The sequence below is a fragment of the Anomaloglossus baeobatrachus genome, chromosome 5, assembly GCF_048569485.1.
Source record: "Anomaloglossus baeobatrachus isolate aAnoBae1 chromosome 5, aAnoBae1.hap1, whole genome shotgun sequence".
Taxonomy (NCBI): Eukaryota; Metazoa; Chordata; class Amphibia; order Anura; family Aromobatidae; genus Anomaloglossus; species Anomaloglossus baeobatrachus.
This window is the reverse complement of record NC_134357.1, coordinates 372,768,007-372,791,109: the sequence shown is the minus strand read 5'-3', so window position 1 is coordinate 372,791,109 and position 23,103 is coordinate 372,768,007. Positions and strand designations below refer to the sequence as shown.

The following is a 23,103-nucleotide window of genomic DNA, read 5'->3' as shown; positions in this document are numbered from 1 at the left end:
CTCACACCCTGCTGCCTGTACCTCAACTTACCCCTCTCAAACACTCTGCACCCCTTCACAACCTTCTGTCAAAGTCTGCAGCCCTCATCTGCCACTCACCCTGCAGCCCCCTCATGTCCAAAATCGTTCAGGAATCAGTATCTTCTGCTTTCTCCCCGGCATCCTGTGTCTCCTCCCACACAGTCACATGGGCGTGACATCATCGCAGGTCCTGGAAGGATGGATTCCGTGTGCTCTGCAGGAGCACTTTTGCTCTGCCGCAGGTCAGAGAGCCCCTCTCACAGGCCGGCCCCCTGACGGTCGCGTAGTTGGCCACTACACAGCGGCACTACACATAGGGGCCCGGCAGCCGGCTCTGCAGAGCGGCTGCCGGGCCCCTTTAACCCTGCGGGCCCGGTCGCAGTGGCGACCTCTGCGACCGCGGTCGTTACGCCCCTGGCTGTGCTACATGTGCAGAGAGCAGGGAGCCGCGCTTAGCGCTGGCTCCTTGCTCTCCTAGGTACAGTACACATCGGGTTAATTAACCCGATGTGTACTGCAGCTACATGTCACAGTGCAGAGAGCAGGGAGCCGCACACACTGCTTAGCGCTGGCTCCTTGCTCTCCTTGCTACAGTATACATCGGGTTAATTACCCGATGTGTACTGCAGCCACATGTGCACAGAGCAGGAGCCGGCACTGGCAGCAAGGGCGGAGGCTGGTAACGAAGGTAAATATCGGGTAACCAGGGAAAGGTCTTCCCTTGGTTACCCGATGTTTACGCTGGTTACAGCTTTCCGCAGCTGCCAGACGCCGGCTCCTGCTCGCTTCATTTCGTCGCTCTCTCGCTGTCACACACAGCGATGTGTGTGTCACAGCGGGAGAGTGACGACCAAAAAATGAAGCTGGACATTCAGCAACGAATGGCGACCTCACAGCAGGGGCCAGGTCGTTGCTGGATGTCACACACAGCGACAGCGACGGGACGTCGCTGCAACGTCACAGAAAATGGTGACGTAGCAGCGACGTCGTTGTCGCTGTGTGTGACACCAGCTTTAAAGTTGTAACAACGTTCAAGGTACCGAGCCCGGAGGGAGCCTGATGCTGAACTGTGCAAGGACTCCCCTCCGTGATGTTGACGGAGGCTTTATTGTTTGTGTTCCCTGCCTGCAAAGACCGGGAGTGCTGTGAGAGCCTCCGGGCAGAAGACCAGCTAAGACCGGGAGTGCTGTAACGGCCTCCGGGCAAATCTACTGCAAAGACCGGGAGCTCCCTTGGAAGGACTCCGGGCGCCGGACTTGTGCGCCCCTTGAGTGTGCCTTTATGTGAACATTTTTAAGGGTTTTATAAAAGTGACTTTGCTGCTAAGTTTGTGTTTTGCAGGTGCGGGCCTTGCCGGGAGGCTAAGGCAGAAAGAGGGGAGGAATGTAAGGGGTGGACGGTCCCCTTACAAAGAGGAGTAGTTTTCCCCCCCTGAAGATACCCCATGCTGGGGTAGATAAAGTTGTAATGTTAATGTTAATGATAAATTGTATTTATACTGTTTTAGTGGTTTCCCCTAGTGGCCGGGTGGGACGGCTGTCCCCATAGAAACAGTGCAGGAGAGAGGAGGAGCCGGCAGCTTGGGGGGAGGGAGAGAGTGTGTTGGAGGAAAAAGGTTTTGAGTCAGGAGGCAGTCGAGTCCGGGACAGGAGAGAAGGAGCAGTGGGGGCAGGGTGTGGGAGCTAAGTGAGCAGCGTACGAAGAACAGAGAAAGAGAAAGTGTCCTCTATGGTGAAACAGGTTTGAGTGGGTCAGGTCTGCTGTAGCCGGAGTGGGAGCCCAGGTGAAGTAGAGTAGCCGGGCACATCCCCACGAGAGGAGACGACAAGAAGAGGTGTTCCCCCATCAGGAGTTGTGAAACGACGCTATCAGCTTACTGCCACTGTTGTGAAGATGTGTGCAATAAACGTGCCTTCTGATTCAACTGACCGTCATCTGCAAAGTCTTTATACGTCTGACGGCGTTATCTGCATCACCACACTCTGCCCCACCAAACCATCTCCTGTCCCAATAGTGACGGCGGAGCCGGGGGTTAGCCTGATAGAAAATGGGGCCACGACTACAATCCCCGAGGCACCCCCGGCACCCCGTTACAACTGCGCCCACGGAATATATCACTTTACATTTTACTGTCAGTGACGTCAAATATGTTGATTTGATTTTACATTTTATTACTACAATGGGAAAATGAGGATGATGGGATTATATGTCCGCAGTGTCATGGCTGGCAGGATCTGATGCCGGAGCATCTCTGATATCGGCCTTCACATAAACACTACCTGTGCCCTCCCTAGTGGGTGCACGAGGGGCGACGTCGCTTCACTCCATTTTGAATATAGTTCTTTCAGGTGTTTGTTCTGGTTGCGCTCCTCGGCCTTCCTGTCTCCGCCATTAGAGGGCGCTCCTCGGCCTTCCTGTCTCCGCCATTAGAGGGCGCTCCTCGGCCTTCCTGTCTCCGCCATTAGAGGGCGCTCCTCGGCCTTCCTGTCTTCGCCATTAGAGGGCGCTCCTCGGCCTTCCTGTCTCCATTAGAGGGCGCTCCTCGGCCTTCCTGTCTCCGCCATTAGAGGGCGCTCCTCGGCCTTCCTGTCTCCGCCATTAGAGGGCGCTCCTCGGCCTTCCTGTCTCCGCCATTAGAGGGCGCTCCTCGGCCTTCCTGTCTCCATTAGAGGGCGCTCCTCGGCCTTCCTGTCTCCGCCATTAGAGGGCGCTCCTCGGCCTTCCTGTCTCCGCCATTAGAGGGCGCTCCTCGGCCTTCCTGTCTCCGCCATTAGAGGGCGCTCCTCGGCCTTCCTGTCTCCGCCATTAGAGGGCGCTCCTCGGCCTTCCTGTCTCCGCCATTAGAGGGCGCTCCTCGGCCTTCCTGGCTCCGCCATTAGAGGGCGCTCCTCGGCCTTCCTGTCTCCGCCATTAGAGGGCGCTCCTCGGCCTTCCTGTCTCCGCCATTAGAGGGCGCTCCTCGGCCTTCCTGTCTCCGCCATTAGAGGGCGCTCCTCGGCCTTCCTGGCTCCGCCATTAGAGGGCGCTCCTCGGCCTTCCTGTCTCCGCCATTAGAGGGCGCTCCCCGGCCTTCCTGTCTCCGCCATTAGAGGGCGCTCCTCGGCCTTCCTGTCTCTGCCATTAGAGGGCGCTCCTCGGCCTTCCTGTCTCCGCCATTAGAGGGCGCTCCTCGGCCTTCCTGTCTCCGCCATTAGAGGGCGCTCCTCGGCCTTCCTGTCTCCGCCATTAGAGGGCGCTCCTCGGCCTTCCTGTCTCCGCCATTAGAAGGCGCTCCTCGGCCTTCCTGTCTCCGCCATTAGAGGGCGCTCCCCGGCCTTCCTGTCTCCGCCATTAGAGGGCGCTCCTCGGCCTTCCTGTCTCCGCCATTAGAGGGCGCTCCCCGGCCTTCCTGTCTCCGCCAGCAGATGGCGCTGCCAGGCACGTCCTGCAGGTGACGGCTCAAACCTGCTCTCCCCGGCCTTCCTGACTCCGTCGGCAGAGGGCGCTCCACTGGCCGGTCTGTCTCCGCCAGCAGAGGGCGCTCCCTTAGTCTTCCTATCTCCGCAACTAGAGGGCGCTCCCCCCGGCCTGTCTCCACCAGCAGAGGGCGTTCCCCCGGCCAGCCTATCTCCGACAGCAGAGGGCGCTCCCCGGCCTGCCTGTCTTCTCCAGCAGAGGTCGCTCCCCCTTCCCGCCTGTCTTTTCCAGCAGAGGGCGCTCCCCCGGCCTGCCTGTCTCCTCCAGCAGAGGGCGCTCCCCCGGCCTGCCTGTCTCCTCCAGCAGAGGGCGCTCCCCCGGCCTGCCTGTCTCCTCCAGCAGAGGTCGCTCCCCCTTCCCGCCTGTCTTCTCCAGCAGAGGGCGCTCCCCCGGCCGGTCTGTCTTTTCCAGCAGAGGGCGCTCCCCCGGCCTGCCTGTCTCCTCCAGCAGAGGGCGCTCCACTGGCCGGTCTGTCTTCTCCAGCAGAGGGCGCTTCCCCGATCTTCCTATCTCCTCCAGCAGAGGGCGCTCCCCCTTCCCGCCTGTCTCCTCCAGCAGAGGTCGCTCCCCCTTCCCGCCTGTGTTCTCCAGCAGAGGGCGCTCCCCCGGCCGGTCTGTCTTTTCCAGCAGAGGGCGCTCCCCCTTCCCGCCTGTCTCCTCCAGCAGAGGGCGCTCCCCCGGCCTGCCTGTCTCCTCCAGCAGAGGGCGCTCCACCGGCCTGCCTGTCTTCTCCAGCAGAGGGCGCTCCACCGGCCGGTCTGTCTTCTCCAGCAGAGGGCGCTTCCCCGATCTTCCCATCTCCTCCAGCAGAGGGCGCTCCCCCTTCCCGCCTGTCTTTTCCAGCAGAGGGCGCTCCCCCGGCCTGCCTGTCTTTTCCAGCAGAGGGCGCTCCCCCGGCCTGCCTGTCTTCTCCAGCAGAGGGCGCTCCCCCTTCCCGCCTGTCTTTTCCAGCAGAGGGCGCTCCCCCGGCCTGCCTGTCTTCTCCAGCAGAGGGCGCTCCCCCTTCCCGCCTGTCTTTTCCAGCAGAGGGCGCTCCCCCGGCCTGCCTGTCTTTTCCAGCAGAGGGCGCTCCCCCGGCCTGCCTGTCTTCTCCAGCAGAGGGCGCTCCCCCTTCCCGCCTGTCTTTTCCAGCAGAGGGCGCTCCCCCGGCCTGCCTGTCTTCTCCAGCAGAGGGCGCTCCCCCTTCCCGCCTGTCTTTTCCAGCAGAGGGCGCTCCCCCGGCCTGCCTGTCTTCTCCAGCAGAGGGCGCTCCCCCTTCCCGCCTGTCTTTTCCAGCAGAGGGCGCTCCCCCGGCCTGCCTGTCTTCTCCAGCAGAGGGCGCTCCCCCTTCCCGCCTGTCTTTTCCAGCAGAGGGCGCTCCCCCGGCCTGCCTGTCTTCTCCAGCAGAGGGCGCTCCCCCGGCCTGTCTGTCTTCTCCAGCAGAGGGCGCTCCCCCGGCCTGTCTGTCTTCTCCAGCAGAGGGCGCTCCCCCTTCCCGCCTGTCTTTTCCAGCAGAGGGCGCTCCCCCGGCCTGCCTGTCTTTTCCAGCAGAGGGCGCTCCCCCTTCCCGCCTGTCTTTTCCAGCAGAGGGCGCTCCCCCGGCCTGCCTGTCTTTTCCAGCAGAGGGCGCTCCCCCGGCCGGTCTGTCTTCTCCAGCAGAGGGCGCTCCCGGGCACGCCGCGGCTGAGGCCTTGTTATGTAGTCTGTGCCGGGCCAGGATGTCGGAAGCAGCAGGGACAGCATCTCCCGAGGACTCCTGGAGCAAAGTAAGGAGGGCGGCGTAGGCCAGGCCGGGGATGGTTAGAGGTGCGAGGCCCCAGGAGAGGACGGGGCTGGAAGGTAGGGCCCGGGCCACACCGGAGCAGCCGTGGGGTGTACACCCCATTACATGTCGTGTGTCCGCTCTGTCCCCATCCCATCACAGCTGGCAGTGTCCCTGGCATTGCTGAGGGTCCATACAATGCAGGGAGCTTCTTTGTTGTGTTTCTCATTGCTTATACCTGTGTAAAGTTCCTATCTGGGCATGATCCTGTAATTATAGTGCATTTCCTCATATCCATTAGCAGCCAGGTGTTTTGGGCTAAAGGGGGTCACCGCCTGCCCGGCCTCTATGTGGACCGCCATCTATATACGTGTTCTGATTCCTTCTGACGGCAGGAATAGCGCTGTCTGCTGAGGCAGATTCAATGATATCACAAATCCATTAGAAATTATAAGGGGGATCCTTTTAGGATTTGTTGGGATCTGTTTGAAAACGTGTTGATCATAGTTAAGAAAAGCCGTGACACTAATGTGAACGGAGACCTACACATAAGACTAACGGCAGCCCGACCTGCCATGTGTATGAAGACAGGAAATCGGGTATGTCTGATCACTTGTTCTCAAGGGAGGTGAGCCGCCTCCAAAAACATGGTAAGCTGTTCTTGTGCTCATCTGAAAAGATAGACATAGTCAGGGTAAAATGGTACCATTTAAACTCTGTGCCCTACAGCTCTGTCGGTGGTCCCTTCTGAATCACCCCTGAAAAGAGCCCCGAGCGTTAGATGCCTTGTGTACTCTCAATGTGAACAGGGCCTTATCTGTGAAGCCCTAAGAGAACCTGTCATGAGGATCAGGCATGATAAACTGAAGGTATGGGCATAACGGCGCTGTTCTGCTGAGATAATGGGTACGTTCACTCTAGAAATCCGCAGCCTGGTCATTCTTTAATCACCATTAGAGGTATTGGTGCAATGAGCTGGTTGTGTATTGGGTTGGGATCTGGTTGCTGGCTTCAGTAAACTGGCGTCATTGTTGGCATATGCACAGATTGAGATATCAGCTCATTATTAAGCCGTGATCTCCATCTCCGCATGCACCGCCACGGCTCAACCCTCCGGACGCCTGGTGAGAGGTTGTGTGCATGCGCCAACAACAGCACCATTTCACTAAAGCCTGAAACCACATTGATCTATGCAAGTGCCGCCCAAGGCTAAGGCTGGTGAGGAATTTTACACAATATGAAGATATTTACACCAGAAGCAGTTGACGGGCCGAGGCAAATAATAATAATAATAATCTTTATTTCTATAGCGCCAACATATTCCGTAGCGCTTTACAATTCAGGAGGATCATATACAAACAAGTATGCAAAGATGAAGACCCTACCCACGTTACTGCCCCATAGTCACATCCTGATGCAGGAACAGCTCATTGCACCAAAACTTCCCATGGTGATTAAAGAATATGCAGCGGCTGCGGATTTCTACAGTGAATGTACCTATTATATCAGCAGAACAGCACTTTTATGCCAATAAAGGGATTCTGTCATCAGGCTTTTGCCAACTAATCTGAGAGCACCGTAACGTAGGGATAGAGACCCTGATTCCAGTGATCTGTGACTTACTGGGCTGTTTAGTGCAGTTTTAATATAAAATCACTGTTTAATCCGCATTAGAGGACTACTTGTCCTGCTGCTAGGTAGTCCAGCATATTCGGGAGCTCTGTATAACTGCTAGATCTGCAGCAGAGAAAACATTCATTTTATCAAAATGCCAGCAAACAGCTCAGTAAGTGACACATTGCTGGAATCAGTGTCTCTGTCTCTACATTATACTCTTCTCACATGGGGTAGCAAAAACCTGTTGACAGATTCTCTTTAAAGCCCTCATACACATTAGACTGATGTAGGCTGACCCCACCAATCTCAAATCTGTATGGTGACGGCGGCCTACAGATGGTTGGGGGAGATGTCGATCGCGTATGTCCAATTTTTGGACCGCTAATCGTATTGTTCTCTCTCGGCTGAAGGAGCGCTCCGGTGTATGGGTGAGATGGTTGTCGGCCGAATGATTGATTGAAGCATCGCTTGTCCAATAGCTATTTAAGGTGAAGTTCACATGTCCAGTAATCCGTTAGAACGGATCGAGCAGAGATCCATTGGCATGGTAAAAAAGTTCACAACTTGTCCATTTTTAAATAATTGATTTAAGCTGGATCCATTTTTCATTTTTTTTTTTTTTTTTTTAAACACAGGAGGCTATTGAAAATGCATCTGTTAATGGATTGTTATGTATCATTCATTTCAAAGTGATCCAATAACCAAGAAATGAAAGAAAAATGGATGGTTAAATGTTGCAATCGGTTAATAGATCCATTTTAATGGATTAACAGATCCATTCTCCATAGATTCCAATGTGAAAAAAATGGATCCACCTGGGCGGCACGGTGGCTCAGTGGTTAGCACTGCAGTCTTGCAGCGCTGGGGTCCTGGGTTCGAATCCCACCAAGGACACCATCTGCAAGGAGTTTGTATGTTCTTCCCGTGTTTGCGTGGGTTTCCCTCAGGGTACTCCGGTTTCCTCCCACACTCCAAAAACATACTGGAAATGAATTTAGATTATGAGCCCCAATGGGGACAGTGTTCCTGATGCATGTAATATGTTAGCATATATATATATATATATATATATATATATATATATATATATTTAAAAACACACCAAAATTTGGGTCTACAGAACGTTTTTGCCAACGGAGCTCTGCTTGATCCGGTCTAACGGATGATTACTGGACATGTGAACTAACCCGTAAGGTGCTCAGATGATCGATGGCTGTCCGGAGCCTCTGGTTTGGCCGATGGCTTTCTCTTCTGACTCCGTTCATACACAGGGACACTCAACTTGACAGCATTCGCTCATTCTATAAGGACAGCTGAGCAGCCACGTCTAGATCCCCAATGCGACATATCTACCTGGGAACAAAAGGATCAAGTGTCTGAATCCAAAAGAACCTAATCTCCCCCCAACATGATCTGTCCGGGGAGAGGCCCCCAGAGAGTCGGCTGAGCTAATTATATGAAAGATGAGTTTACTTTTCTTTATCGTTCCTTTGGGAGACCCAGACCTTGGGTGTTTAGCTTCTGCCTCCGGAGGACACACAAGGTACTACACTTAAAAGTGTAGCTCCTCCCTCTGAGCTTATACACCCCCTGGTGAGCCAGTCCCAGCCAGTTTATTGCTTTGTGTTCAGGAGGCATACATCCACACATGCATTCTCATATGATTTTTTTGCTTTTTGGAAAGAGATTGAAGAAATGCGGGTCCACGTCTGGACTGCCGGCATGTCCCTTCTCACCCCACTGTGTCGGTGGTGTTGTAAGGTTGATTTCCAAGGCTGGAGCCTTACATGCCGTGCTCCTTCACCATCCCTCCTGGGCTCTGGATTGAAGTGGGAGCCAGCGCGGTCTCCATGCCTGGCAGGAGACCGGTTTCCGTCCACAGCCCCTTGAGGACTCTCCTGGATCGGAGCACTCATCCCCAGGGACCTGGCCCTGCGTCTCAGCAGCTAAGTACCTGAGACGTTCATATGTTGGGGGTCCCTGTCCTTTATTGTATGGGGAGAGTGTGTTTGCTGTATTTGTTTTTGGCATTTCCGGCGGGTTCTCTGGCTTTCGCCCGAGAACCGCGCCGATGGTGCCTGCGTGTCGGCCTCGCTGCTCAAATTTAGGCCCCGGCTTCGCCGGAGGCCTAGTTTCTGTTACCTTCCCTCGCATGTCACTCATGCAGAGGGACAGGCACGGCTCCTCCCGGCGGCCGTCCTGCACAGGGGAGGGACACTTCCCACTGCTTGTGCGTGACTCCTCCCCTGCAGGTCTCTATGGCCCTCCAGATCCCGCTCTCCTACAGGGACGCAACCTGTTATGCCCCCTCTCTTCGCTCCGGCGGCCATTTTCTTGGACAGGGTTCACTCTGCGCTGATACATCCTGTACTCTGCATCCCTGCTGAGGTGCTGTGCATTGGGGGTCCGGGCTTCGGGATCTGGAGGGCACACAACACCGCTTCCAGCGGTCTAGTAAGCCACAGCCGGTCTCTGGTTGTGGACCTCTGTATATACTCCCTGGGGTTCATTTTCTTTGTAGAGGCTGTCCCCACTCCAGCAGCATGTCTCACACGAGGAGCAAGGCCCCAAAGCTTTATACTGTATGCGCTGCATGTAAGCTCCTGCTGCCTGAACCGAGCACCTATCCACATTGTGATGTCTGCTCTAACTTGGAGGTGCCACAGCCTGGAGTCTCACCCCCAGTGGTCTCTCAGGCTGCTTCTGCACCTGTGGCTGAACCCCCGGCCTGGGTAGAGTCCTTTTCTAGGTCTATCTCCCAGTCATTTGCTGAGTCCATGGGACTTCTGTCCAGGACTTTGATGAATATGCATCAGCCCCCTTTACAGGGTGCTTCTAATGCTCTTGCTAAGGGTCCTTTAGGATCCCTATCATCTGACCTCCGTCCACCGGAGCTCACAGAGGATTCATCATCAGGGCACAAACCCCGTCCTCCTAAGAGGCGCCGCAGGGTTTCCCCTCCCTCCTCATCCCGCGGTTCTGATTCAAGAGCTGACTCGCAAGATGAGGAGGATGCCTTTGCAGGGGGCTCGGAGGCTAACTCCATGTGCCCCATTGATCTTTCCGAGGGTGACTCAGAACTTAGTGACTTGATTGCTTCCATTAATTCTGTACTGGATCTCAATCCGCCAGTATCAGAGGAGCATCCCTCTCTGGCAGAAAAGCACCAGTTTACCTCGCCTAAGAGAGCAAAGAGTGTGTTCTTTAATCACTCCAGTTTTCAGTCCGCTGTGACCAAACCCAGGGCCTGTCCTGACAGACGCTTCCCAAAGCGTGGTTCTGATGACCGTTTTCCCTTTCCACCTGAGGTGGTCAAGGAGTGGGCTCACTCCCCAAAGGTAGACCCTCCGGTGTACAGGCTCTCAGCCCGGACCGTTGTGTCGGTGGCTGATGCCACTTCTCTTAGGGATGCCACTGACCGTCAGATTGACCTTCTGGCCAAATCCGTGTATGAAGCGGCGGGGGCCGCGTTTTCCCCAACTTTTGCAGCAGTGTGGGCTCTCAAAGCCATCTCTGCTTCTCTAGAGGAGATGCATTCCCTCACCAGGGAATCTATGCCCGAGATGGTTGCCTTAACTTCTCAAGCTTCAGCTTTTTCATCTTATGCCATGTCTGCCATGCTAGAGGCTTCTCACCGCACTGCAGTGGCTTCGGCTAATTCCCTCGTTATCCGCAGGATCTTGTGGCTTCGAGAGTGGAAGGCAGATGCTTCTTCAAAGAAGTACCTTGCTGGGCTACCTTTTGCTGGTTCCCGGCTGTTCGGTGAACAGCTGGATGAAATTATTAAAGAAGCTACTGGCGGGAAGAGTACTTCCATGCCACAAACAAAGACCAGGAAACCTGCCCACGGTAGGAATCAGTCGAGGTTTCGTTCCTCCAACTGGTCGTCCTCTAAGCCCTTCGCCTCGTCTGCTAACTCAGCTAAGGACCAGAAATCCAACTGGCGCCCAAAAGCGCGTTCACAGAAGACCGCAGGAGGTTCTGCCACTAAGGCAGCCTCCTCGTGACTCTGCCCGCTCCAGCAACGTCCTTAGTCGATGGCAGGCTCTCCCACTTTGGCGACGCTTGGTTTCAACAAGTCTCCGATCAGTGGGTGAGAGATATCATCTCTCACGGCTACAGGATAGAATTCTCTTCCAACCCGCCAAACAGATTTTTTCTCTCAACTCCCCCCTGCTCAAAGGCCGCCGCCTTCTCACAGGCCGTGGCAGCCTTGCAGGCCAACGGAGTAATTGTACCAGTTCCCGCCCGGGAACGGTTCAGAGGTTTTTACTCAAACCTCTTCCTAGTTCCCAAAAAGGACGGCACCTTCCGGCCCATCCTGGATCTCAAGCTTCTCAACAAGCATGTTCAGGTGCGGCACGCAATCAGTCATTGCCTCAATGACCCAAGGGGATTTCCTGGCGTCCATCGACATCAGAGATGCCTATCTACATGTGCCAATTGCAGTTTCAAACCAGCGTTGGCTACGCTTTGCAATAGGAGAAGATCATTTCCAATTCGTGGCTCTCCCCTTCGGGTTAGCCACGGCCCCTCGGGTATTCACCAAGGTCATGGCAGCAGTGATTGCGGTTCTGCACCTCCAGGGGTTGGCAGTGCTCCCTTACCTGGACGACCTTCTAGTCAAGGCTCCATCCAGCGCAGACTGTCAGCGGAGTGTCTCGCTCACTCTCGCCACTCTAGCCCAATTCGGGTGGCTTGTCAATCTTCCCAAATCCACTCTGACTCCGACCCAGAGTCTCACGTACCTAGGGATGCAGTTCGAGACTTTGCCGGCACTTGTGAAGTTGCCCTTAAACAAACAGCTGTCACTCCAGTTGGCGGTGCGCTCTCTCCTGAGGCCCCGCCGTTATACCCTCAGGCGTCTGATGCAGGTGCTGGGTCATATGGTGGCGTCCATGGAGGCTGTTCCCGTTGCCCAGTTCCATCTGCGCCCCCTGCAGCTGGACATTCTCCGCTGTTGGGACAAGCGGCCTTCCTCCTTACACAAGTTAGTGGCTCTGTCGCCACGGACCAGGAGCTCTTTTCAGTGGTGGCTTCGGCCCCTCTCCCTGTCCCAAGGGCGCTCCTTCCTGGCCCCGTCCTGGGTGATTCTCACCACGGATGTCAGTCTATCTGGCTGGGGAGCGGTATGTCTCCACCACAGAGCACAGGGCACTTGGACTCTGTCCGAGTCAGCCCTTTCAATCAATGTGCTGGAAACCAGAGCCGTGCTTCTAGCTCTCCTAGCATTTCACCACATGCTGGCGGGCAGGCACATTCGAGTCCAGTCAGACAACGCGACAGCGGTTGCCTACATCAATCATCAAGGCGGGACACGCAGCCGCCTGGCAATGATGGAGGTACAACGCATTCTTCAATGGGCGGAAGACTCCAGGTCCACCATATCCGCAGTCCACATCCCAGGCGTGGACAACTGGGAGGCAGATTATCTCAGACGTCAAAGCGTGGACGGTGGCGAGTGGTCCCTGCACCCGGCAGTATTTCAGTCGATCTGCCGCAAATGGGGCACTCCGGATGTGGACCTAATGGCATCCCGTCACAACAACAAAGTTCCTGTTTACGTGGTTCGCTCCCACGATCCTCAGGCCTTCGCCGCGGACGCTCTGGTTCAGGATTGGTCCCAGTTTCGTCTGTCCTACGTGTTTCCCCCTCTAGCTCTCTTGCCCAGACTCCTGCGCAAGATCAGAATGGAGGGTCGTCGAGTCATCCTCATTGCACCGGACTGGCCCAGGCGAGCTTGGTATCCGGACCTGCTCCTACTGTCCGTAGAGATGCCGTGGCATCTCCCGGACCGTCCGGACCTACTCTCGCAAGGTCCGTTTTTCCGCCCGAATTCTGCGGCCCTCAAATTGACGGCGTGGCTCTTGAGTCCTGGATTTTGACGGCTTCTGGTATTCCCCCTGAAGTCATCTCCACTATGACTTGGGCCCGTAGGTCTTCCTCCGCTAAGATCTATCACAGGACTTGGAAGATTTTCCTGTCCTGGTGTCGCTCTACCGGCCATCCTCCTTGGCCATTCTCCTTGCCGACCCTTCTGTCTTTTCTACAGTCCGGTCTGCAGCTAGGACTGTCCCTCAACTCTCTCAAGGGTCAAGTTTCGGCTCTGTCAGTTCTGTTCCAGCGGTGTCTCGCTCGGCTGGCTCAGGTCCGCACCTTCATGCAGGGCGCGTCTCACATCATTCCGCCTTACCGGCGGCCCTTGGACCCCTGGGACCTTAACTTGGTTCTCACGGTTTTGCAGAAACCCCCCTTTGAGCCTCTTAGGGAGGTTTCTTTTGTACCGTCTTTCACAGAAAGTGGCCTTTCTGGTTGCCATAACTTCTCTCAGGAGAGTCTCTGATTTGGCTGCGCTCTCCTCGGAGTCACCTTTTTTAGTCTTTCATCAAGACAAGGTGGTTCTCCGTCCGACTCCGGACTTTCTTCCTAAGGTGGTCTCTCCCTTCCACCTTAACCAGGACATTTTACCTTCCTTCTGTCCGGCCCCTGTTCATCGCTTTGAAAAAGCTCTACATACTCTAGATCTGGTGCGTGCTCTCCGGATCAATGTGTCTCGCACCGCTGCGCTTAGGCGGTGCACCTCTTTTTGTGCTATCCACAGGTCGGCGCAAGGGCCTCCCTGCTTCTAAGCCGACCTTAGCCGTTGGATTAGGTCGACCATTTCGGACGCCTACCAGAGTACGCAGGCGCCTCCCCCGCCGGGGATCAAAGCACACTCGACCAGAGCTGTCGGTGTCTCTTGGGCTTTTAGGCACCAGGCTACGGCTCAACAAGTCTGTCAGGCTGCCACTTGGGCTAGCCTGCATACCTTCTCGAAGCACTACCAAGTGCATGCTCATGCTTCGGTAGATGTGAGCTTGGGCAGACGCATCCTTCAGGCGGCGGTCGCCCATTTGTGAAGTTAGGTTCTGCCTACTTCTTAGTTTTTCTGTTTTATTTCCCACCCAGGGACTGCTTTGGAACGTCCCAAGGTCTGGGTCTCCCAAAGGAACGATAAAGAAAAAGAGAATTTTGTTTACTTACCGTAAATTCTTTTTCTTATAGTTCCGTCTTGGGAGACCCAGCACCCTCCCTGTTGCCTGTTGGCAATTTCTTGCTGCGCGTGTTTTCACCGGCTGTTGTCGTGGACAGAGTCTCCAGTTGTTCCGGCTCTTGCTCTGTTCTACTTGTGGGTGGCTATTCTCCTTCAGCTTTTGCACTAAACTGGCTGGGACTGGCTCACCAGGGGGTGTATAAGCTCAGAGGGAGGAGCTACACTTTTAGGTGTAGTACTTTGTGTGTCCTCCGGCGGCAGAAGCTAAACACCCATTGTCTGGGTCTCCCAAGACGGAACTATAAGAAAAAGAATTTACGGTAAGTAAACAAAATTCTCTTTTTTTAGCAAAGTGCACACCCAATGTTGCCTGTCATGTAAAATAAGAAAATTAGATGGTACTCGCCCTCCCTTGTCCCGGGCCAGCTCTCCACCGCTGCTCACTTCTCCAGTTGACAGTTCATGACACCACTGCAGCCAATCGCTGAGCTCGGCAGCTCAGGCCATCTAAATTGACAGCTGCGGAGGTCAGTAATTGGCTGCAGCGGTGTTGTGAGCTCTCAACCACGAAAGGATGAGTGCCATCTATTTTTACATGATAGGTAACATTAGGAGCCCAATCTTCTAAAAGTTTAATACCCCTTTTCGTCCACTGTTTGGAGCTTTAAGGCATTGTAGTGTCATTAGCCACTACGGAAGCCATGATTCTGCAGACTATTTCCAGTTCAGGCTTCTGGTTGGTTAATAAAGACGGCGTCACAAATTGTGACCTGGGCCTCGCTGGGAAGCTGGATTTTAGCTTTATCCCCACATTACACTTGATTATGATACAGTGTGAAGAAATTGCAGCTGTTTTGTAGTAATATGGTTTTCTCTTCTTTTTTTGGGATGTTTTAGTCTGACTCGTCCTTCAATGATAATGTTGTGGAATCAGGTAAAGACTCGTCCGCCATGTTTTCTTTTGTTCTTCAGTTACAATGCTTGTTTATTGGGGCCCAGTATGAAGTGGCCTTGTCACCAGCAGCAGCTTCTCATAATGTCCCTCAAGAGTAGGCCTGAGAGCTGCATGTAAGGCCCATACTACACCGCTATACTACACCTCTGTCTCAATTCTCATGATGTCACGTATCACTGTGTGCCATAATATGATCTTATATACAGAGCCATAAAGACTCCACATCCCTCCTTGTAGACCCAAGACATGACAAGTTGTGTGTCAACCTCAGATCACCTTGGATTGCGTTGTACATGCAGTATAGGATCGGAATACGCTTTCATAGCTATGGGCCCATTATGACAAATGTATCCATGAGGCCCTATCCAACCCAGGCTAGAACAGTCCTTTAGGCAGAACTCTGGGTGGTATGTGCAGCATACAGTACCAGCTCAAAAATGCTTTATTCCAAAAAGTCAGAAATGGTATATTATGGCGTAATCTGGTTTACACCCAGACGTGCCTGTGACTGTCCCATGCAGTGACCTGTGGTTTGTAGAAATCTATATTTCTCCAACCTAATTTAGATAAATGATTTACTTTCACTGAAATTTCTTCAAGTCGGCCATGTGTGAACATACCCTTATAGGTTTTACGAGCCAAACATATATTTCTGCAGTGCCTCTATTTCACTACATATTGCCGAATCCTGACAGTGTGCATATTACACATTATCAGTTTGCATACTGGTGGTCATGTGCCAACTAACTATTTTACCTGCTTTTCTATATTTTATTATTGAGAGAAGCCAATGTGAAGCTAGCCGGCACAAGTATTTAAGTCTCATGAGTGGTCACATGAAGACTGCTGGATCTGACAACATAGGGTAATCCTGACAGTGTGCATATTACACATTATCGGGATTCGGCAATCTGCAGTAAGTTAGAGGCACTGCCAAAATATATTTTTGACCCAGAAAACTTCTTTAATCATGTGTGCACTGCGTCTTACATGTGAGATCATAAATAATCCTTGCTAAAACCAAAGGTAAGACTAGTAGTGCAACGGTTATCATGACTGCAGCAATATCATTTAATGTCATAATATGCTCCTGTGGTTTTGTGTTGTGCAGCAGTCAAATTCCTATTTGTCATGTTAGCTGTCTGAATGGTCAGTGAAGGGATAAGAGCTCGGACTGAGGCTGATCGTTCCCCTATTACAGGTCATATCATGGAACGAAAAGGGAGCATAGTGTCCAGAGCGAACAGCATCGGCTCCACCAGTGCGTCCTCCGTCCCAAACACTGGTAAGTTCACGTCTTATTTCCCTCTTCTTGTTCTTTTACTTTTACATTTGTGAAGAAAATAAAGGATTGTGCTCTTTGTATAAATACAAGCTTGGTTAGGATTTTGGTAAGAGTTCCTCCTGTCCGAACCATTGCGTGTTTCACTTCTGAAAATTGTTACATACCGTATTTATCGGTTTATAAGACGCACCCCAAATTTAGAGGGAAAAAAAGATGAAAAAAAAAAATTAAGGTCCATCTTATAATCTGATAGTGTCTTACCCAGGGGGTGGCAGCAGTGGTGGAGCGGGGTCACAGGAGGCGATGGTGGAGCAGGGCAATGCTGCGGGGCAGTGTGGCGGGTGTCCCAGAAACTGTCAGCGGTGCGGATTTTAAAAGAACAACATCCGGAGTCGAGCAGATTGAGCTCTCGGCTCAATGACAAGCAAAGATCTCATCTGCGCATGCGCCACCTTCAGGTGCTATTTTCTTTAAGCCTACTGCTGGGAGATTCAATGAGCCAGAGGCGACCATGAGCACCATCTGCACATGCACCAATTCCGGGCGCCATTATTTGAAGCCCTCACTGCCCGCAGCACAGCCGCGGTAGCACAAGAGCCGCAGCCCCAGCACAGCCGCGGTAGCACAAGAGCCGCAGCCCCAGCACAGCCGCGGTAGCACAAGAGCCGCAGCCCCAGCACAGCCGCGGTAGCACAGGAGCCGCAGCCCCAGCACAGCCGCGGTAGCACAGGAGCCGCAGCCCCAGCACAGCCGCGGTAGCACAGGAGCCGCAGCCCCAGCACAGCCGCGGTAGCACAGGAGCCGCAGCCCCAGCACAGCCGCGGTAGCACAGGAGCCGCAGCCCCAGCACAGCCGCGGTAGCACAGGAGCCGCAGCCCCAGCACAGCCGCGGTAGCACAGGAGCCGCAGCCCCAGCACAGCCGCGGTAGCACAGGAGCCGCAGCCCCAGCACAGCCGCGGTAGCACAAGAGCCGCAGCCCCAGCACAGCCGCGGTAGCACAAGAGCCGCAGCCCCAGCACAGCCGCGGTAGCACAAGAGCCGCAGCCCCAGCACAGCCGCGGTAGCACAAGAGCCGCAGCCCCAGCACAGCCGCGGTAGCACAAGAGCCGCAGCCCCAGCACAGCCGCGGTAGCACAAGAGCCGCAGCCCCAGCACAGCCGCGGTAGCACAAGAGCCGCAGCCCCAGCACAGCCGCGGTAGCACAAGAGCCGCAGCCCCAGCACAGCCGCGGTAGCACAAGAGCCGCAGCCCCAGCACAGCCGCGGTAGCACAAGAGCCGCAGCCCCAGCACAGCCGCGGTAGCACAAGAGCCGCAGCCCCAGCACAGCCGCGGTAGCACAAGAGCCGCAGCCCCAGCACAGCCGCGGTAGCACAAGAGCCGCAGCCCCAGCACAGCCGCGGTAGCACAAGAGCCGCAGCCCCAGCACAGCCGCGGTAGCACAAGAGCCGCAGCCCCAGCACAGCCGCGGTAGCACAAGAGCCGCAGCCCCAGCACAGCCGCGGTAGCACAAGAGCCGCAGCCCCAGCACAGCCGCGGTAGCACAAGAGCCGCAGCCCCAGCACAGCCGCGGTAGCACAAGAGCCGCAGCCCCAGCACAGCCGCGGTAGCACAAGAGCCGCAGCCCCAGCACAGCCGCGGTAGCACAAGAGCCGCAGCCCCAGCACAGCCGCGGTAGCACAAGAGCCGCAGCCCCAGCACAGCCGCGGTAGCACAAGAGCCGCAGCCCCAGCACAGCCGCGGTAGCACAAGAGCCGCAGCCCCAGCACAGCCGCGGTAGCACAAGAGCCGCAGCCCCAGCACAGCCGCGGTAGCACAAGAGCCGCAGCCCCAGCACAGCCGCGGTAGCACAAGAGCCGCAGCCCCAGCACAGCCGCGGTAGCACAAGAGCCGCAGCCCCAGCACAGCCGCGGTAGCACAAGAGCCGCAGCCCCAGCACAGCCGCGGTAGCACAAGAGCCGCAGCCCCAGCACAGCCGCGGTAGCACAAGAGCCGCAGCCCCAGCACAGCCGCGGTAGCACAAGAGCCGCAGCCCCAGCACAGCCGCGGTAGCACAAGAGCCGCAGCCCCAGCACAGCCGCGGTAGCACAAGAGCCGCAGCCCCAGCACAGCCGCGGTAGCACAAGAGCCGCAGCCCCAGCACAGCCGCGGTAGCACAAGAGCCGCAGCCCCAGCACAGCCGCGGTAGCACAAGAGCCGCAGCCCCAGCACAGCCGCGGTAGCACAAGAGCCGCAGCCCCAGCACAGCCGCGGTAGCACAAGAGCCGCAGCCCCAGCACAGCCGCGGTAGCACAAGAGCCGCAGCCCCAGCACAGCCGCGGTAGCACAAGAGCCGCAGCCCCAGCACAGCCGCGGTAGCACAAGAGCCGCAGCCCCAGCACAGCCGCGGTAGCACAAGAGCCGCAGCCCCAGCACAGCCGCGGTAGCACAAGAGCCGCAGCCCCAGCACAGCCGCGGTAGCACAAGAGCCGCAGCCCCAGCACAGCCGCGGTAGCACAAGAGCCGCAGCCCCAGCACAGCCGCGGTAGCACAAGAGCCGCAGCCCCAGCACAGCCGCGGTAGCACAAGAGCCGCAGCCCCAGCACAGCCGCGGTAGCACAAGAGCCGCAGCCCCAGCACAGCCGCGGTAGCACAAGAGCCGCAGCCCCAGCACAGCCGCGGTAGCACAAGAGCCGCAGCCCCAGCACAGCCGCGGTAGCACAAGAGCCGCAGCCCCAGCACAGCCGCGGTAGCACAAGAGCCGCAGCCCCAGCACAGCCGCGGTAGCACAAGAGCCGCAGCCCCAGCACAGCCGCGGTAGCACAAGAGCCGCAGCCCCAGCACAGCCGCGGTAGCACAAGAGCCGCAGCCCCAGCACAGCCGCGGTAGCACAAGAGCCGCAGCCCCAGCACAGCCGCGGTAGCACAAGAGCCGCAGCCCCAGCACAGCCGCGGTAGCACAAGAGCCGCAGCCCCAGCACAGCCGCGGTAGCACAAGAGCCGCAGCCCCAGCACAGCCGCGGTAGCACAAGAGCCGCAGCCCCAGCACAGCCGCGGTAGCACAAGAGCCGCAGCCCCAGCACAGCCGCGGTAGCACAAGAGCCGCAGCCCCAGCACAGCCGCGGTAGCACAAGAGCCGCAGCCCCAGCACAGCCGCGGTAGCACAAGAGCCGCAGCCCCAGCACAGCCGCGGTAGCACAAGAGCCGCAGCCCCAGCACAGCCGCGGTAGCACAAGAGCCGCAGCACAGCCGCGGTAGCACAAGAGCCGCAGCCCAGCCGCGGTAGCACAAGAGCCCCAGCCCAGCCGCGGTAGCACAAGAGCCCCAGCCCAGCCGCGGTAGCACAAGAGCCGCAGCACAGCATTGGCTCTTTATAAACATGCCAGAGACTAGCAGATGAGGGCGCCTAACTGCGGCACTAGTTCTCCAGCTTTATGGCTTATTCACGTGAGTTTTTTTCACATACAAGAAAAATTAACGTTGTTTTATCAGTGATTTTGGTTAGAGTTCCATCTGAGTTATCAGTTTGGTCCAAGTTTCAGCAATTTTTCTCGTAAATTAAAATAAAAAAGTCCCTATTCTTTGTGATTTTACACATTCTGCTCAGTCCGTGACAAATCAGACATCTGAACAGCCCCATTCACTATTACAGGTAAGGATCACAGCTAACACTCTTAGACAAATAGTAGACGTCTGATTGGTCCCTTATAGTTTTGGTTGGAGTTCCATGTAAAAAAAAAAAAAAAAAGCTGCTTATGGAAAAGTTCATATTTATCTCATTTGCAATTTTTTTTTTTTTTTTTTTTTTTTTTCCTACAAAACAGTCTGGACTAGAAGTGCACAACATTTTTTGATCCGAGGGCAATGACAATCTGCAAAGCTGCAAAAATAAAAATGAAAGGGGTATTTACATGAATACAAATTTATCTGCAGAACCAAGTTTAGTATTTGAGAAGGGTTTTGAGAGTTTCTGTTCCCCAAAAATTAATGTGAACACTCCAAACTTAAAGGGAGTTTTTGGAGCAGAAACTGAAATCCTCATAATATCAAAAATAGAGTATTTTTCAGTGTGAACATGAAGCACAGTAGATTGTGACATGGTCATAACCACGGTCAGTACAAGAATATATCCCTAGTACAGTGATCAATTGCAGTTTCTAGTCAGCCCCATATACACTTCTATCATTTAAACATGCAACTCCCACTATGTCTTTTACAATGGTAAGGAGATACTGGGAGTTGTTCCCAGCCACGATCAGACTGCGAACCATACATAAACCACAGTACTGATGAGATGCAGGAAGGATCAAACGCTTAGATTGAAGTACCGTATAGGTGACGACATCTCTGATCGTTTCCATCCCTTTTGTCTTCACGTGGTACTGATCCCATGATGAGATTTCATGCTGAGAGCTCGTCTGTAAATTTTTCTCTTCGTCTTCTTCTGGGGCACCTCTCAACAGTATCCTTAAAATAAAAGTATCCTAATGCCCCATAAATAAATATATCACCCATACTGTGCCCCTGAATAATTAATTGATCATTACTGTGCTTCCTGCACAAAATATCTTCCCCACACTGCCTCTCGGCGTAATATTCCCTCCCACGCGGCCTCTCGCTGTAATATCCCCCCAGCACCTATCCATAATATGTAGGAGTAACTGTGTGCCCTGTCATACATACATGCATGCATGCATGCATGTTTGGCCATATCCATGTGTTTTACGCGAGCCCCAAGGCACAATCCACTACGGTATGTCTTGGAGCCCGCCTCAAATAGGCGGATATGGCTAAAAATGATGTCCGACAAAGAACAGAGTGGCTCCATCCAGTTGAGCCATTGATGTGAAGGCAAAACGCAATTTGAACATAGCCTAAGGCTATGTGCCCACGAGAGCTTGCTCCTGCGGATTTTGCCGTGGAAAACCTGCGGATTTATCTGGATTTTCCAGATAAATCCGCAGGTTTCAGCAAGTACAGACACTCCCCATGTTATCCTATGGGACATGGGGAGTGTCTGTGTCCATGTTGCGGAACATGCGGCTGCGGAATATCCTGCGGATGTCCCGCAGCCGCACATAACTGCATGTCAATTATTCCTGCGGAATTACCTGCAGAAATCCCGGCCCTCCACTATGAAGATAGAGGCTTACCTGCCTTGATAGCAGACCCCCGTCACTTTCTTCCGGTGCAGAGGACGTCACGGCAGTGGAGCTAGGAGCAGGAAGGAGGAGGTAGGCGGGTTCTGCACGAGCTCCGGTCATGTGACAGCCAGAGCTAGTTCAGGCCCGCCCACCTCCTGCGCAGTGCAGACGCTGACGGCCGGACAGTGAAGTGCTGCTTGATGGAGGGAAGTATGAACGCCCCGATCACTCAGCACTTGTTCTGCATTGAGGATGCAGTGCCGAAGCCATGGTACTGTATCCTCAATACAGAATGCCCGCAGCATATCCGCAGGACATTCCGCAGCACATCCGCAGCATGGAAACAGACAAAGTTGTGCTGCGGTTTTCTGGGAGCTCCTGCGGAATGTCCTGCAGATATAACCGCAGGACACTTTCCCCGTGGGCACATAGCCTTAGTCTGATGGACCTTATCCCATTTCACCAGTAGATCCATGAGGGGGAGAGAGTTGTATGGGGCTGGTCGAGCACTCCTGCTGCAAACTACATGAGATGATTGCAGATAATTGTTATTCCCTGAAGCAATGGGAGGTAGAACAGTTGTAGTAAACTTCACCTGTGTTGACCATGCCATCTGTGTGTGCGTGCCTTCAACCTCCTTAACCCGCTGCATGATTGACAATAATTGTTCCCCACCCTCAGATGACGAGGACAGTGATTACCGGCAGGAGAGCATAAAAGATGCCTATAAAGACAGGCGCAGGCGGGCGCACACACAAGCCGAGCAGAAGCGGAGGGACGCCATTAAGGTAAGCAGCATTGCGGGATGTACTAGCTATACCCTTACATAACCAAACAGGAATATGTCCTGGAGCTGAACGGTGGATCTCGCAATGCACAGGACGGCCATCATGTATGAACATTGAGGCTGTATTTTTCTACGCCGTGTTACTATGAAGATGTATTGTAGACAGCACTTAATCATTCACATAGTAATTTTTTGCATCATTACACACGGAGTCATCTGGTCTTGGATAATAAGTAACTCACATATATAACACATGGCACTGGAAAACCTTAGCTGCAATGGCCTCATCTAATCCGTGTTTGTTTTTAGGAGCGAGAAGGGAGTCAGGAGAGCAGTTTACTATTCATGGTACTGATAGGAAATAAATGAGAAAGGGCAGTTGCTTCATTTGTCTGCTGTCATCCCTAGTTTTCTTTGTCGCTCCATTGGGAGACCCAGACAATTGGGTGTATAGCTACTGCCTCCGGAGGACACACAAAGTATTACACTTAAAAGTGTAAAGCCCCTCCCCTCTGCTATACACCCTCCCGTGCATCACGGACTCCTCAGTTTTTATGCTTTGTGCGAAGGAGGCACACATCCACGCATAGCTCCACAACTTAGTCAGCAGCAGCTGCTGACTATTTCGGATGGAAGAAAAGTGGGCCCATATAGGGCCCCCAGCATGCTCCCTTCTCACCCCACTCTGGTCGGCGGTGCTGTTAAGGTTGAGGTACCCATTGCGGGTACATAGGCAGGAGCCAACATGCTGTTTTCATCCCCATCCCTGCTAGGGCTCTGGGTGAAGTGGGATCCATGATCGGTCTCCAGACACTGGGACCGTGCTCCCTCCGCAGCCCCTGGGAAATCTGCTGGACAGGAGCTGGGTATCGTCAGGGACATGGCCCTGCTACTGTGAGGTACTCTGTGTCCCCTTGGGAACGGCGCATGGAGCGCTTGTGTCATACACGCTGCAGCACTGCTGGGCGTGTTAGTGCGACGGGACTACCGCGCTGGCCGACCTTGTTGCCGGCCGCGCTTATAACTATAGTCCCCGGCTCTGCGGCCTAGTACCGCATATTCCAAGAGCTCTGTGTCCCCGTTGGGA

At 54.7% G+C, this 23,103-nt stretch overlaps 1 protein-coding gene across 2 annotated transcripts in view; it reads left to right on the top strand.

Moving 5' to 3' along the window:
- The first annotated feature begins 5,100 nt into the window (after positions 1 to 5,100).
- The window catches only part of MLX (MAX dimerization protein MLX), a 72,102-nt gene continuing 54,099 nt past the window's right edge, over positions 5,101 to 23,103 (top strand). The window contains exons 1-4 of one of the 2 annotated variants that reach the window (XM_075347618.1): positions 5,101 to 5,222; positions 14,766 to 14,802; positions 16,025 to 16,108; positions 21,911 to 22,017. In XM_075347618.1, coding sequence (XP_075203733.1) covers positions 5,175 to 5,222; positions 14,766 to 14,802; positions 16,025 to 16,108; positions 21,911 to 22,017 — 276 coding nt within the window. In that variant the 5' untranslated portion in view covers positions 5,101 to 5,174. The other variant, XM_075347619.1, reaches the window with a different exon arrangement.